This window comes from Diplotaxodon limnothrissa, linkage group LG7 (genome assembly GCF_057381915.1).
Source record: "Diplotaxodon limnothrissa isolate DT_005_m linkage group LG7, D_limnothrissa_male_GT1.1, whole genome shotgun sequence".
In the NCBI taxonomy this organism is placed as follows: domain Eukaryota; kingdom Metazoa; phylum Chordata; class Actinopteri; order Cichliformes; family Cichlidae; genus Diplotaxodon; species Diplotaxodon limnothrissa.
The window spans coordinates 58,405,930-58,418,406 of NC_140602.1; the positions used below are offsets into that span (position 1 = coordinate 58,405,930).

The window sequence follows — 12,477 nt, forward strand, 5'->3', positions numbered from 1 at the left end:
TTTGTTTTGTTTCCAACCACTTGGCCAATATATAATACCTTTTGTCCATACAGACAAACACATGCCTGTGTTGTGATATTAAAACATTGCATAAGCCCTTTGTGTTGTAAAATAAAGGTGTATTCTTATAAGGTCAGGCATTTCTTCCTGCCTGTATAGTGTGCTTCTTAGGAGAGCAAGCTTTGAAGGGACAGATTAAAGTGTTTAATTTACACCCTTTAATTTTGCAAACAGATTTAAGGTTACAACACTGCTCTGTTTACTCTGACAAAGACACAGCAGTGCTGAAATGTTAGTCTGCTTGCAAAGGCAGAAGCTGTGAATTAGTCATTGTGCTTCAGGCCCTTCTGTCCTTTCAGAGTTTGAGTCTTATGTTTGTATCTTGTCTTGCTGTTTTCTAGGTTGTTACCTGCCTAGTAATCCTGAAGCCATAGTACTGGACATTGATTATAAGTCTGGAACACCTATGCAGAGGTAATGTTGGGTCTTTATTTGTGTTTCATAGAGTAGTTTCAATGATAAGTATGACTGTAACTTATGGGAGTGTGTGTTTGTGTGTGTTTTCTGTGTTTGCAGTGCTGCCAAGGCTCCCTATCTGGCCAAGTTCAAGGTGAAGCGCTGCGGAGTGAGTGAACTAGAGAGGGAGGGTCTCCGCTGCCCATCAGACTCTCTGGAAGATGGAGAGGAGAATCCAGATGGGTCAAAGAAGGTTTGCTGGCAGGCAGCCATCTTCAAAGTGGGAGATGACTGCAGACAGGTACAACATTTTTCTTTGACTGATCAATGTCTGACACTTCATACTTCATACTCAGACTAATTTCCCTTTGTGTTTTTCTCATTTCTCCAGGATATGCTTGCACTGCAGATCATAGGGCTTTTTAAGAATATCTTCCAGCTGGTCGGCCTGGATCTGTTCGTCTTCCCTTACAGAGTGGTGGCTACTGCACCAGGGGTATGGTTCTTTTCTCTATTATCTCTTCTGCTTTCATCTCCTTTCCCCATTTACTTCAGTACTAAGTATAAAAAATTTAATGTTTGTTTTTTTTTTAAAGATTTTTCATCATTTTATTTATAAAAATAATAAAACAATCCAAATAGAACACTATAGGAATGGAATACAGCTCTATGTAGCTCTAATTCAAATTGCATTGTCCCCAAAATGTTTTATTTTATTTACAGCTTAAAATACTATGTAAAATTCATTCTGACACATCTACATCCCCCTATTGTTTCAGTGTTTGTGCAGGTCAGCAGCATCTTGACAAACTGGAACATGCTAGAACAACTCTTCTAGTTACTCAGTAAAAATAAATATAATGCTACAATGCAAAGCAACTGCCAGCTTGGCTCTGTTCCAGCTGTGCGTACCTGTCCTGGTTTGACATCACTGTAAACCAGTACAGTGTTCAGATACACAGAAAGAAAAAACAATGGTATCGTCATATTACATACTTTGTAATTGTACTCTAAAACAATGAAAACATTAATTTTGTATAAAATATCATCTTTAAATGTAAAACAAATGCCAGTAAGCTTCCACATTATTTTTTTAATACTGTAAATGAGCATATCCAGTTTTGTTGTTGTTGTTGTTGTTATTCTAAAGACAGACCATGTTGGAAAGTGACCCTAAACATGGTGTATGTTTTACAAACTAATGTACATCAGAGAAAATTGTCGACTTGACATTTTGTGCATCTGCCACAAAGTTACTTTTCCTGTAAGCTTCTGTAGCTGATTTGGGATAATAATGGAGGATATTCTGATAAACGTCACACATCATCGCATCTTCTCTTTCTCAGTGTGGTGTGATTGAGTGCATCCCAGATTGTAAATCCAGGGACCAGCTCGGTAGACAGACTGACTTTGGGATGTATGATTACTTCCGGAATCAGTATGGTGATGAATCCACCCTCGCCTTCCAGAAGGTATGGAGCTTAAATTATGGGACTGTTCAAATCAGTTTTGCATATTTCATAATGAGGATTTATTAATAGTTCAGAAGGATTCATAGATGGTTCTAGTATGACAGGCTAGCCTAGTAGGATAGCCTGCCAAAAAGTCTTTTCAAAGTAAAAGTGGAATAGCCATATGGCTACAGACATGTGTCATGAGTGTCTTAATCTGAAATTTAGTAATCACAGGGACACGTTGTGGTTGGTGGTTTGCTGTCTGCCATTTTAAGCAAGGTGTATATTGCTAGCTTAGTCTGCTAAGACTCCTAAACATCAGTTCAGTAACAGTGACCAGCATGTGTGGACCAATAGTAGCACAAAGCGGTTTTCAACACACAACGTTGTGGTTTAAGCGAGAGAAATCACATACATTGTTTGTGTGGTCACAGCAGAGATATATGACTCTCTTATCTCTTAGCGTGACACAGGAGCCATCTTATGAGACAAACTAAACTAACTATTTATCAAGCTATAGTTGAGTGTAACCAGCCATACAAAAGACCTAACTGAAAAACAATTTTGTTGTGAAGCTTTCTTAACAGTCACTTCTCTTAATAGACGAACTTAACCTGCTTATCTAAAACTGTACTGAAACACTAGTAAAATCTGACACCTGTCACTCTTTATGATGTTCCTTGTGAGAATGGATAAGATGTGTATAAAATTAATAATGAGTTCCTGACATGAAAAGAAAAAGGCATATCCATGATCCTTGTGTGAATGCTTTGGGGAACATGGACTGAACTGTCATCTGAGAGATTTTTGAATGTGGTGGGAAATGGGCATAATTATACCTCATTATCACGTGTATGTTCTTTCTGCAGGCTCGTTACAACTTCATCCGCAGTATGGCCGCTTACAGCCTTTTGCTGTTCCTGCTGCAAATCAAAGACAGACACAATGGCAACATCATGCTGGACAGCAAGGGCCACCTCATTCACATAGGTGGGGTGTATGGGTTTGATCTGGATGTTTCCTTTTTTAACTATTATTATTTTATGATTTTTTTTTAACTGTAAGCTTCTTGAATGTCCACACTTGATGGACAGTAGTTATTATTGTTTCAGTAATTATGATCATTATTAACTTGTATTAATTATTGCTCAAATCTGGGCACAATGTTTTAAAACAAGATTGTACACACCAGAGAGTAGTTTCATCAATTTTACAGAGTAATGGTGAAGGTTTGGCATATTTTGTTTGCAGATTTTGGCTTCATGTTTGAGAGCTCTCCTGGAGGTAACCTGGGCTGGGAGCCAGACATCAAGCTGACAGATGAGATGGTGATGATCATGGGAGGCAAGATGGAGGCCACACCTTTTAAATGGTTCATGGAGATGTGTGTCAGAGGATATCTGGCTGTACGGTATGAAGCTGAAAAAACAAACAAACAAGTGTCTCGCGTACTTTTTTAGAAAACAAAAAGGCTTTCATGGTTGTTTAAAGGTTTCTGTCAATTAATTTTTGTGCTACATGGGATTCATCTGTGAAGAAAGTAGTGGCGAAGAAGTTGTTGGTATTGTAAGTTTATGTTTTGTTTTCTCTGGTCAAACAGCCCATACATGGATGCAGTAGTTTCTCTAGTGACCCTTATGCTGGACACTGGACTCCCATGTTTCAGAGGACAAACCATAAAACTTCTCAAGTAAGTTCAACAGTGTGACATCTGAGTGTTTTTGCTTCTGTGGTGAGTTATATTGTATGTAGTCAATATTATGTCAAAAATCTCCCATGCAGTAAAATCCTGCCAATTTATCTGAGACTAGAGCACTATAAAAACTAGTATAGAAATAAATATTTGGTAATACAGGGAGTGCAGAATTATTAGGCAAGTTGTATTTTTGAGGAATAATTTTATTATTGAACAACAACCATGTTCTCAATGAACCCAAAAAACTCATTAATATCAAAGCTGAATGTTTTTGGAAGTAGTTTTAGTTTGTTTTTAGTTTGAGCTATTTTAGGGGGATATCTGTGTGTGCAGGTGACTATTACTGTGCATAATTATTAGGCAACTTAACAAAAAACAAATATATACCCATTTCAATTATTTATTTTTACCAGTGACACCAATATAACATCTCCACATTCACAAATATACATTTCTGACATTCAAAAACAAAACAAAAACAAATCAGCGACCAATATAGCCACCTTTCTTTGCAAGGACACTCAAAAGCCTGCCATCCATGGATTCTGTCAGTGTTTTGATCTGTTCACCATCAACATTGCGTGCAGCAGCAACCACAGCGTCCCAGACACTGTTCAGAGAGGTGTACTGTTTTCCCTCCTTGTAAATCTCACATTTGATGATGGACCACAGGTTCTCAATGGGGTTCAGATCAGGTGAACAAGGAGGCCATGTCATTAGTTTTTCTTCTTTTATACCCTTTCTTGCCAGCCACGCTGTGGAGTACGTGGACGCGTGTGATGGAGCATTGGTCCTGCATGAAAATCAAGTTTTTCTTGAAGGATGCAGACTTCTTCCTGTACCACTGCTTGAAGAAGGTGTCTTCCAGAAACTGGCAGTAGGACTGGGAGTTGAACTTGACTCCATCCTCAACCCGAAAAGGCCCCACAAGCTCATCTTTGATGATACCAGCCCAAACCAGTACTCCACCTCCACCTTGCTGGCGTCTGAGTCGGACTGGAGCTCTCTGCCCTTTACCAATCCAGCCATGGGCCCATCCATCTGGCCCATCAAGACTCACTCTCATTTCATCAGTCCATAAAACCTTAGAAAAACCAGTCTCGAGATATTTCTTGGCCCAGTCTTGACGTTTCAGCTTGTGTGTCTTGTTCAGTGGTGGTCGTCTTTCAGCCTTTCTTACCTTGGCCATGTCTCTGAGTATTGCACACCTTGTGCTTTTGGGCACTCCAGTGATGTTGCAGCTCTGAAATATGGCCAAACTGGTGGCAAGTGGCATCTTGGCAGCTGCACGCTTGACTTTTCTCAGTTCATGGGCAGTTATTTTGCGCCTTGGTTTTTCCACACGCTTCTTGCGACCCTGTTGACTATTTTGAATGAAACGCTTGATTGTTCGATGATCACGCTTCAGAAGCTTTGCAATTTTGAGACTGCTGCATCCCTCTGCAAGATATCTCACTATTTTTGACTTTTCTGAGCCTGTCAAGTCCTTCTTTTGACCCATTTTGCCAAAGGAAAGGAAGTTGCCTAATAATTATGCACACCTGATATAGGTTGTCGATGTCATTAGACCACACCCCTTCTCATTACAGAGATGCACATTACCTAATATGCTTAATTGGTAGTAGGCTTTCGAGCCTATACAGCTTGGAGTAAGACAACATGCATGAAGAGGATGATGTGGACAAAATACTCATTTGCCTAATAATTCTGCACTCCCTGTATGTGTTTTGACAGCTATTCTGTAGGTGTCAAAAAAGGAAGACAAACAAAACGCAGCCACCTGGAGTTAAAAAAAACAAACAATGAGTGCAGCATGTAAGGCACACTTCCAGTGCCACTGGACTGTGAAACTGTTATTTCCACCCAAAATGTGTTCACATTGATTGTTTTTTTCTTTTGTTTTTTGTCAGAGGACGTTTTAATCCACAAATGAGTGAAAAAGAAGCGGCAGCATTCATCATCAAAGTCATCCAAAGCTGTTTCCTCAGTAGCAGGTGACAAAATACTTGCATTACTTAATTTGTGCTGCAGTTGTTACAGAAGACAAATGTATAAGCCCATTGCCAAAATTGGTCAAATATTGTATAGTGTCATTTTGGGATATTAAATAACTTTATTAACACACCCATAGTTAATAATAAAAATATAGAAACACCTTTTTGCTTTAACATTGTTCCTTCTAATAAATATTTGTTAACTTCATTTTAACAGGAGCAAGACATACGACATGCTGCAGTACTACCAAAACCAGATTCCATACTGAAGATCGTCTGTCAGCCTTCCACTGTGCATCCAGAACAAACGAGCAATGCTGTGTTTTTATAAAACTGAATGAGGTGGTGGTCCCGAACACTACTCTGCTCCTCAGATTTTGGCAAAAATGATGCACTTTAACGCTAAATCATCTCATTCTCATGTAATTACTTACACAAGACTGAAAAATGATGTGTGTCGTTTACTAAACAGGTATCTGAAACGCCCTTTAAGTATTTTCTTGATGCTGTTACTTGTTACTGTGCAAACACTAACTTAAGGGTCACATTAGAGGAACTTGGCCTAAAAGGGAGCCATCTTTACAGTGTTTGTAAAAAGCAGCTGTTATCATTTTGTTCCTATGCTGTTACCCATTTTGATGCACTTTATTGAGTACAGTATTTCTGCAGCTTCACCTGCCTACAGTCGAGAGATTAAAGCTCAAATGTAAGACATTAAAATACTCTGAAAAAAATGTAGATGTTTTTAAATTCATCCAAAATGAACGCAGCAGTCAATCAACATTTAACCTAACAGTAGTCTTTAGAAATGTAAAGGTGTTTAGAGAATCAGACATACTCATGCTGTAGCTTGTACTGTAGATTATTTGCTGTAGAATCACATCAGAACAGGCGGTTTCTGTGATATATGTGTAGAGTTATGTGTGACAAACTTTTAACTGTGCTAATTTGATGGTTACACCTTTTCATGCAAGTCTTTATATGTCATATCTGTTGTATGGAGGCATTTTTACACTAAACTTTGGTTCTGGTTGAGCCTTTTGTTTCCACTAATTTACCAATAGTTGTCATTGTATCTCTATTTGTCTAGAGCAGATGCACACAGTAGAAAGTTCTGCGAAGTTATACATTTAAGTAGCACTTACTTAATCTGCAAAACAGCTCACGTTAGTACAATTACTGTTAAATAACACATAAAGAGAGCAAGTGTTGCAGCTGGAATGTGCATGGCATATGTTACTCACAATCAAAATACAAAACTTATTTTGTATGAACAAAATAGTTACATTAACATACGCGAATATGAGCAATATTAAAAGACTTTCATGCAGCGTTTATTGTGCAGGACTGTGCGTCTTTTCTTGCTACTGCCTGTCTTTAGATTAGAAAATAGAGGCACAACTCAGACAAAAAAAAGAAAAGTGAACCTTATCTTGACTTACAGTGTTAATGAGCAAAAAAAACAAGATTTTACTTCATAGTGGTTATAGGTTGTCGTTACTTGAGGGGCCATGGTGCTAGTACATTAAATGCAATGAATAAGAGTCCGAACAATTTGGTGGCAGCAATATTTTTCCAAGAGGAAAAGAGCAAATAATGTATCTTTGATTTCACTGAAATTTTTATAAACTCTTGGAATGGATCCAAAAAGGTGGCAAAACCAGGTAGTCCAAATGTGAAATTCCATGTACACTGAAACACAGTGCTTAACATCTGTGGCCTACTTTATTACTCGAGAGGAGCCAAATTTGAATCAGCTGCTACACCAGAAAGGAGTTCCAGGTTAGAGAACACTGGAAATAAAAGCACAAGGTGTTGTAGTGAATAGACCTAAAATAGGCCCACAAACTTAACCAAGAAATTCATTTTTCCTACTTTTTCAGTTTCTTTTTACTACTTCCTTATTTCTTTTCACTTTTTACTTTGCTCTTTACCCTTCTTCCAAATTTTTCCATGTTTCTCTCCATTTTTAATTTTTCATTCCGATCCCTTTTTCTTTCATTTTTCTTTCCTACTTAGCTTTACGCCACTCTATCATTTCTTATTACTTTAATTCTTTATTTCTCCATCTCTTGTTTTCTTTTTCTTGTCTTTTTCTTTATTTCTCCTGCACTATTTGTTTGTTTTTACATTTTTTCCCCCACGTGTAGTATTAAATGCTTAAATACAGCACACAGGCTGGACCATGACCCATTGGTTACTACTATTCTGTCTGTCTGATAGCATGTGTCAGAATACATGTGTGCAACATGTCTGCAAAACCCTGTTTGGAAGCATTCCTCATATTAACATTATTATTAATCTTTGTATCAAAACAATCCTCTTGGCTTACTGATGCAGATGATGATTATACCTAAAAAGCCATTTCTCCTTCCCATAGAATCACAACTGTAGTAATACTTGACATAAAAATAACTTTATGCAATATATATTTATGTGTATTAATCTTGTATCTGTGTGTTGTGTTCTGCAAATGAAATTGCAATGATTCCCTCTGTCCTAGTCCTTGTGTGAAAAGTTTAATGCTGCAGCCATGTTTTCTTATTGTATTTCTCAAAGCGTTTGAGTATATGGAAATTAAATGGGAGAATGTCCCTGCTGAGGTCAGTAGTAGGTTTTACTGAAATTCTGTTATTTTAAACATGTAAGTCATCCCTTATGTTAACCAATATCTCTCTGAAGCTTTGGTCATCTTGCATGCTTTACCCATATATGGTTGTCTTTGTGAGGTACAGTCTGGGTTTTAGCTGGGAGTGAAGTCAGGGAATTTTTTCTGGTCATCATTTTGTGACAGACCTTCATTGAGCTGTTCTAGGGTTCAGAACAGAATTAAGTATGGGTCAGGATTAAGGGCCTGGGAGTGCATTCATTAATGCCCTCATAGAAATAGCCATATGGTGTGTGTGTGTGTGTGTGGGGGGGGGGGGGGACAGTTGTTTAGTGCATTGTTTAGATGAGCATCCGTTTTTTTTTTCTGCTAATGTGTGGAAACTTGTTATTGTCAGAATAAATGTTAACATTTCACCAGAATCAGACTGTCAGTGTATCATTAATTCTTTTTTTTTTGTGTTCCTCTAAGTCTTATTTCATTGACATGTTTCCTTTCTCCTTACGTTGGCTCTTTTTTTTTTTAGCTGTTCCTTGTTTTGTTTTTTTGTTTTTTCCTTGTTTTCTTTTTCATTTCATTCTTTTACATACGTTTTGTACTTTTCTTTGTTAATGTTTATTTCTTTTACCCCTTTTATTTTTTCTCTACTCCTTTTTTTCATTTCTTTCTGAGGTGAAAAAAAAAGAGAAGAAAAGTTAAAAAAAAAAAAAACAAAGTAAAAAAAAAAATCATAGCAGACAAAACAAACCGTAAAAAAATCAAACTTTCCTTAAAATAATAGTGTTTGAAGGTATCAGATAACATTAGTTTTATAGGTTATGTGAGCCTGGCAACCACTGAATGAAGACAAGCAAGAAGGAAGAGTTGGAAGACCATAAAGCCAACGGCACTGACCTTTGACCTATCTGAAGCAACTTAAGCAGACTCCTTACAACAGTTGGAACAATAAGAAGCACAAAGTGCAGTTGTTTAATTTTAGTAGGTTTTTTTTCCATACTTAAACAATGTGATTTTTTAAATTTCTGTAATTATGTTCTAAATGTGGTCATCTGATATCCATAAAAATAACCAAAAATTTGTAAAATAACAAACCTTTATTTAACACTGGGCATCACAGAGACTGGTGGTTTATACCAGTAGCACAAAGAACATGATGATTGTGGGATGAATTGTCATTCACAAAGAAGCCCCAAGACAAATAGCTGGCAGAACTGAACTCTTCTTGTTCAAGCTGGTCTTTCTGAAACTCTGAAAACTGGACTTAGTGCTAGCTAGTAGCAAGATACAAAAATCAATATATTGAAATCAATAATGCATAATATTTTTGTGCAGTAACTGTTAATAGTTCCATGAACCATTGAGCCAGGCATGTTGTTATATGGATTTCATTAATATTGCTCCAAAGGTTATCAACAGTAGATATTTATTTCTAGTGTTAAGTTAAGGTGGTTAGCACTGTTGCCTCACAGCAAGAAGGTCTTCAGTTCAATTCCACCATCAGGCTAGGGTCTTTCTGTTTGGAGTTCCCATGTTCTTCCTGTGTTTTGTTAGGTTAATTGGAAACACTAAATTGCCCATAGGTGTGAAAGTGGGTCTATGTGTTGATCTGGTGTCCAGGGTGTACCCTGCCTCTCGCCCTAAGACAGCTGGGATAGGCTCCAGTGCCCCCTGCGACCCTGAAAAGGATAAGCGGAAGTTAATCAATTCAGCAGAATTTTCATACAACTGAATTAAAGATAAAAAACAACAATCCCTTGTGAGCAAGCACTTGGCGACAGTGGAAATGAAAACATCCCAAAGTACCAGGCTGGGGAACGGGTGGGCATCTGCTGTGGTTTGGGGGGAGGGGGTTATATATGTCAGAAAATTAAAGCAAATATGCCTTAAAATTGACCTTTAGGCACTGGAAGTAACTCTCTGGCTAACACAGTTATTTGCTATTAATATTTAGTGGTGTATAATTGATTATTTTATAGGAAATGGAGTTGAAGTCAGTTAAGTGAATAGTCTAAGCAGCCAGCAGAGCTTCTTGTTCTTTTTCTTTTTGCACATGTTTTCATCTTTGGCCTCTGGATTTTCTTGTTTGGTATTGCTGGCCTCCTTTATGTGTTTTTCTTGCACAGTCTCGTGGAGTGTCTCATTTTGGGCCTGAGAATGATCTAGTTTAGTAATGCCACTGCCCATCATTGGGTATAAAGTGGGCACTGTGCTCTGGTTGCCACAACCCATCATTAGGTATAAAGTTTGGATTGGGTTCTGTTTGTGACAACTCATCATTGGATACATTGTTTGAATTGGGATGATGTTGCCAATTATCTGGTTTGGTAACGTTGGACTCTTCTTGGTTTTTCATTGTCTCTTCCAGAGACTGCACAGTCTGCTGCAGTATTATCTTTTCTTCTTCTGCTTCCTGGAGTTTGTTTTTTATGTTTGTGTTCTCCTGGTTTTGCTACAGTTTCCATTAGGAAGCTTCGGTCTTTTCCAGTTCTTGTTAAAAGTTTTGCACCTTCAATTGATTTTTTTTCCACAAAGGGCTTTACTGGTGCAGAGTTTGATTTTGAGGTCTGTGAACTCACAGTGGGCTTGTTGTTCTTATTCTTGCATTCTGCAACTTCCTCTTCTATATCTTTTTTTACTTTGAGGAGTTGCTCACGGAGCTGTTCAATCTCCTGCTGCTGTTTCTTACATTGGATTCCAATTCAGCTTCTCCCTCCAGTTATTTTCAGCTCTGGAGTCTCTGTGGTTTGTGTTGAAGCCTTCACACTCAGCTCCACAGCAGTGTTAGCTGTGTTGCTCTCTTCAACAGGAGCATCACTCTCCTCAGAGAGTTCTCCTCTGTGCTGGACTCAGGCCTGTTTCTGTGAGCCTCTTCCAGCTGTTCTTGGAGCTCGAGAATGTATTTTTCTGCATTTTCTCTGCAGCACTTTAACTGCAAGCGAAGCCAATCATTATGGGTTTTACACTTGGCAGCTTTTACACTTTCCTGCAGTTGGAATCTTAGTGCAGCAACCTATCTCTCATATTAAATGGAGGTCTGCTATCACTGGGTATAAATTAGGCATTGGGCTACTGCTGCCAAGGCCCTTCACTGGGTATAAAGTGTGGATTGGGCCAACATTGTTGCCAAGGCCCCCAATTGGGGTCCCACGCTTCTTCCTCTGGTGTTTGGGTTTCCATTTTGCTGAATATATTCTGTTTATTTTTACCTCTTTAGTTTGGCTGCGCCAGATGAAGTCCCCTCATTTGGTGCCTTTAACAATATCATGCACTCTTCAAACTCTCAAGCAGCTTTAAGCAGTCTGCACAGTTCTTCCATTAAAAAACAAACAAGACAAAACAGAATATAAAATGTTTTTATTACTTAGTTTTTAATATAAAGGTTTTAAATATTTTTATAACAGAAAAGGAAAACAACAAACAAACAACAAATAACAAAACAAGCAGTCGACTGAAAAACACAGCTTTTTCCCTACAAAGCAATTCTGGCAATGAGAACATGACATTATTTTCATGAATTGACAACACATATACAGATGTATGAGCAGCCTAGGAGAGGCCTGCAGAAGTTTATATAGCTGTGAGTAGGCGCAAACAGGAAAGAAAAAAAAAGGTGTGTGTGTGTGTGTGTGTGTGTGTGAGGGAGGGGGAGAGAGAGAGAGACCCATACTCATTTCGGATAGATTACACCATCTTGTGGTATAAATATTAGCTTGCAACCTTAACCCTTGGAGGCTTTAAGTCAAAAAAGGGTCCCTTTTTTGACTTAAAGCCTCCAAGGGTTAATCAAAAGGTAAGTTTTTCCATTTTATGAATCTCCTCAACAACGCTCAACCAGTCATCCAGAACAGTAGGGTCAGTATATTAATTAATTAATTCTTCGGGTAAGTCTCCTAAATAAAATGTTATGACGGACCGTTGTTTTGATTTAAAGCCTATAGTCTATTCTATCTTTGACATCTCCCCAAAATTTAGAGAGTTTTCGACAAGACCAGAATATGTTGGTATGATTTGCAACAGTTTCCCACAGCTCCCCCAGCATGAGGAATTTCCCCGTTTGTTGTTTTGGTGTTATGAAAAATCATACCAAGTTTTTCCAACTAAATTTTTGCCAGTTGGCAGAAGATGAGGTTGAAGTAGCAGTCTCACACATATTGTCCCATTGTTCAGAAGATATAACAGTGGACAACTCTTTCTCCCATCTTTTTTTAATATAATCTGTTGATGTTCCCCTACTTTTTAATATACTCTGGTAGAGTTTAGAGATTATTG

General features: G+C 38.0%; 1 protein-coding gene across 2 annotated transcripts in view; it reads left to right on the forward strand.

Moving 5' to 3' along the window:
- Positions 1–6,543, forward strand: part of pi4kaa (phosphatidylinositol 4-kinase, catalytic, alpha a) — a 41,388-nt gene extending 34,845 nt beyond the window's left edge. For both annotated transcript variants that reach the window (XM_085360040.1, XM_085360041.1), the window contains exons 46-54: positions 402–474; positions 577–757; positions 848–952; positions 1,803–1,928; positions 2,780–2,900; positions 3,162–3,321; positions 3,511–3,600; positions 5,517–5,600; positions 5,818–6,543. In XM_085360040.1, the coding sequence (XP_085216166.1) occupies positions 402–474; positions 577–757; positions 848–952; positions 1,803–1,928; positions 2,780–2,900; positions 3,162–3,321; positions 3,511–3,600; positions 5,517–5,600; positions 5,818–5,869 (992 nt within the window). In that variant the 3' untranslated portion in view covers positions 5,870–6,543. The remainder of the gene's footprint in view (positions 1–401; positions 475–576; positions 758–847; positions 953–1,802; positions 1,929–2,779; positions 2,901–3,161; positions 3,322–3,510; positions 3,601–5,516; positions 5,601–5,817) is intronic.
- Positions 6,544–12,477: the final 5,934 nt, after the last annotated feature.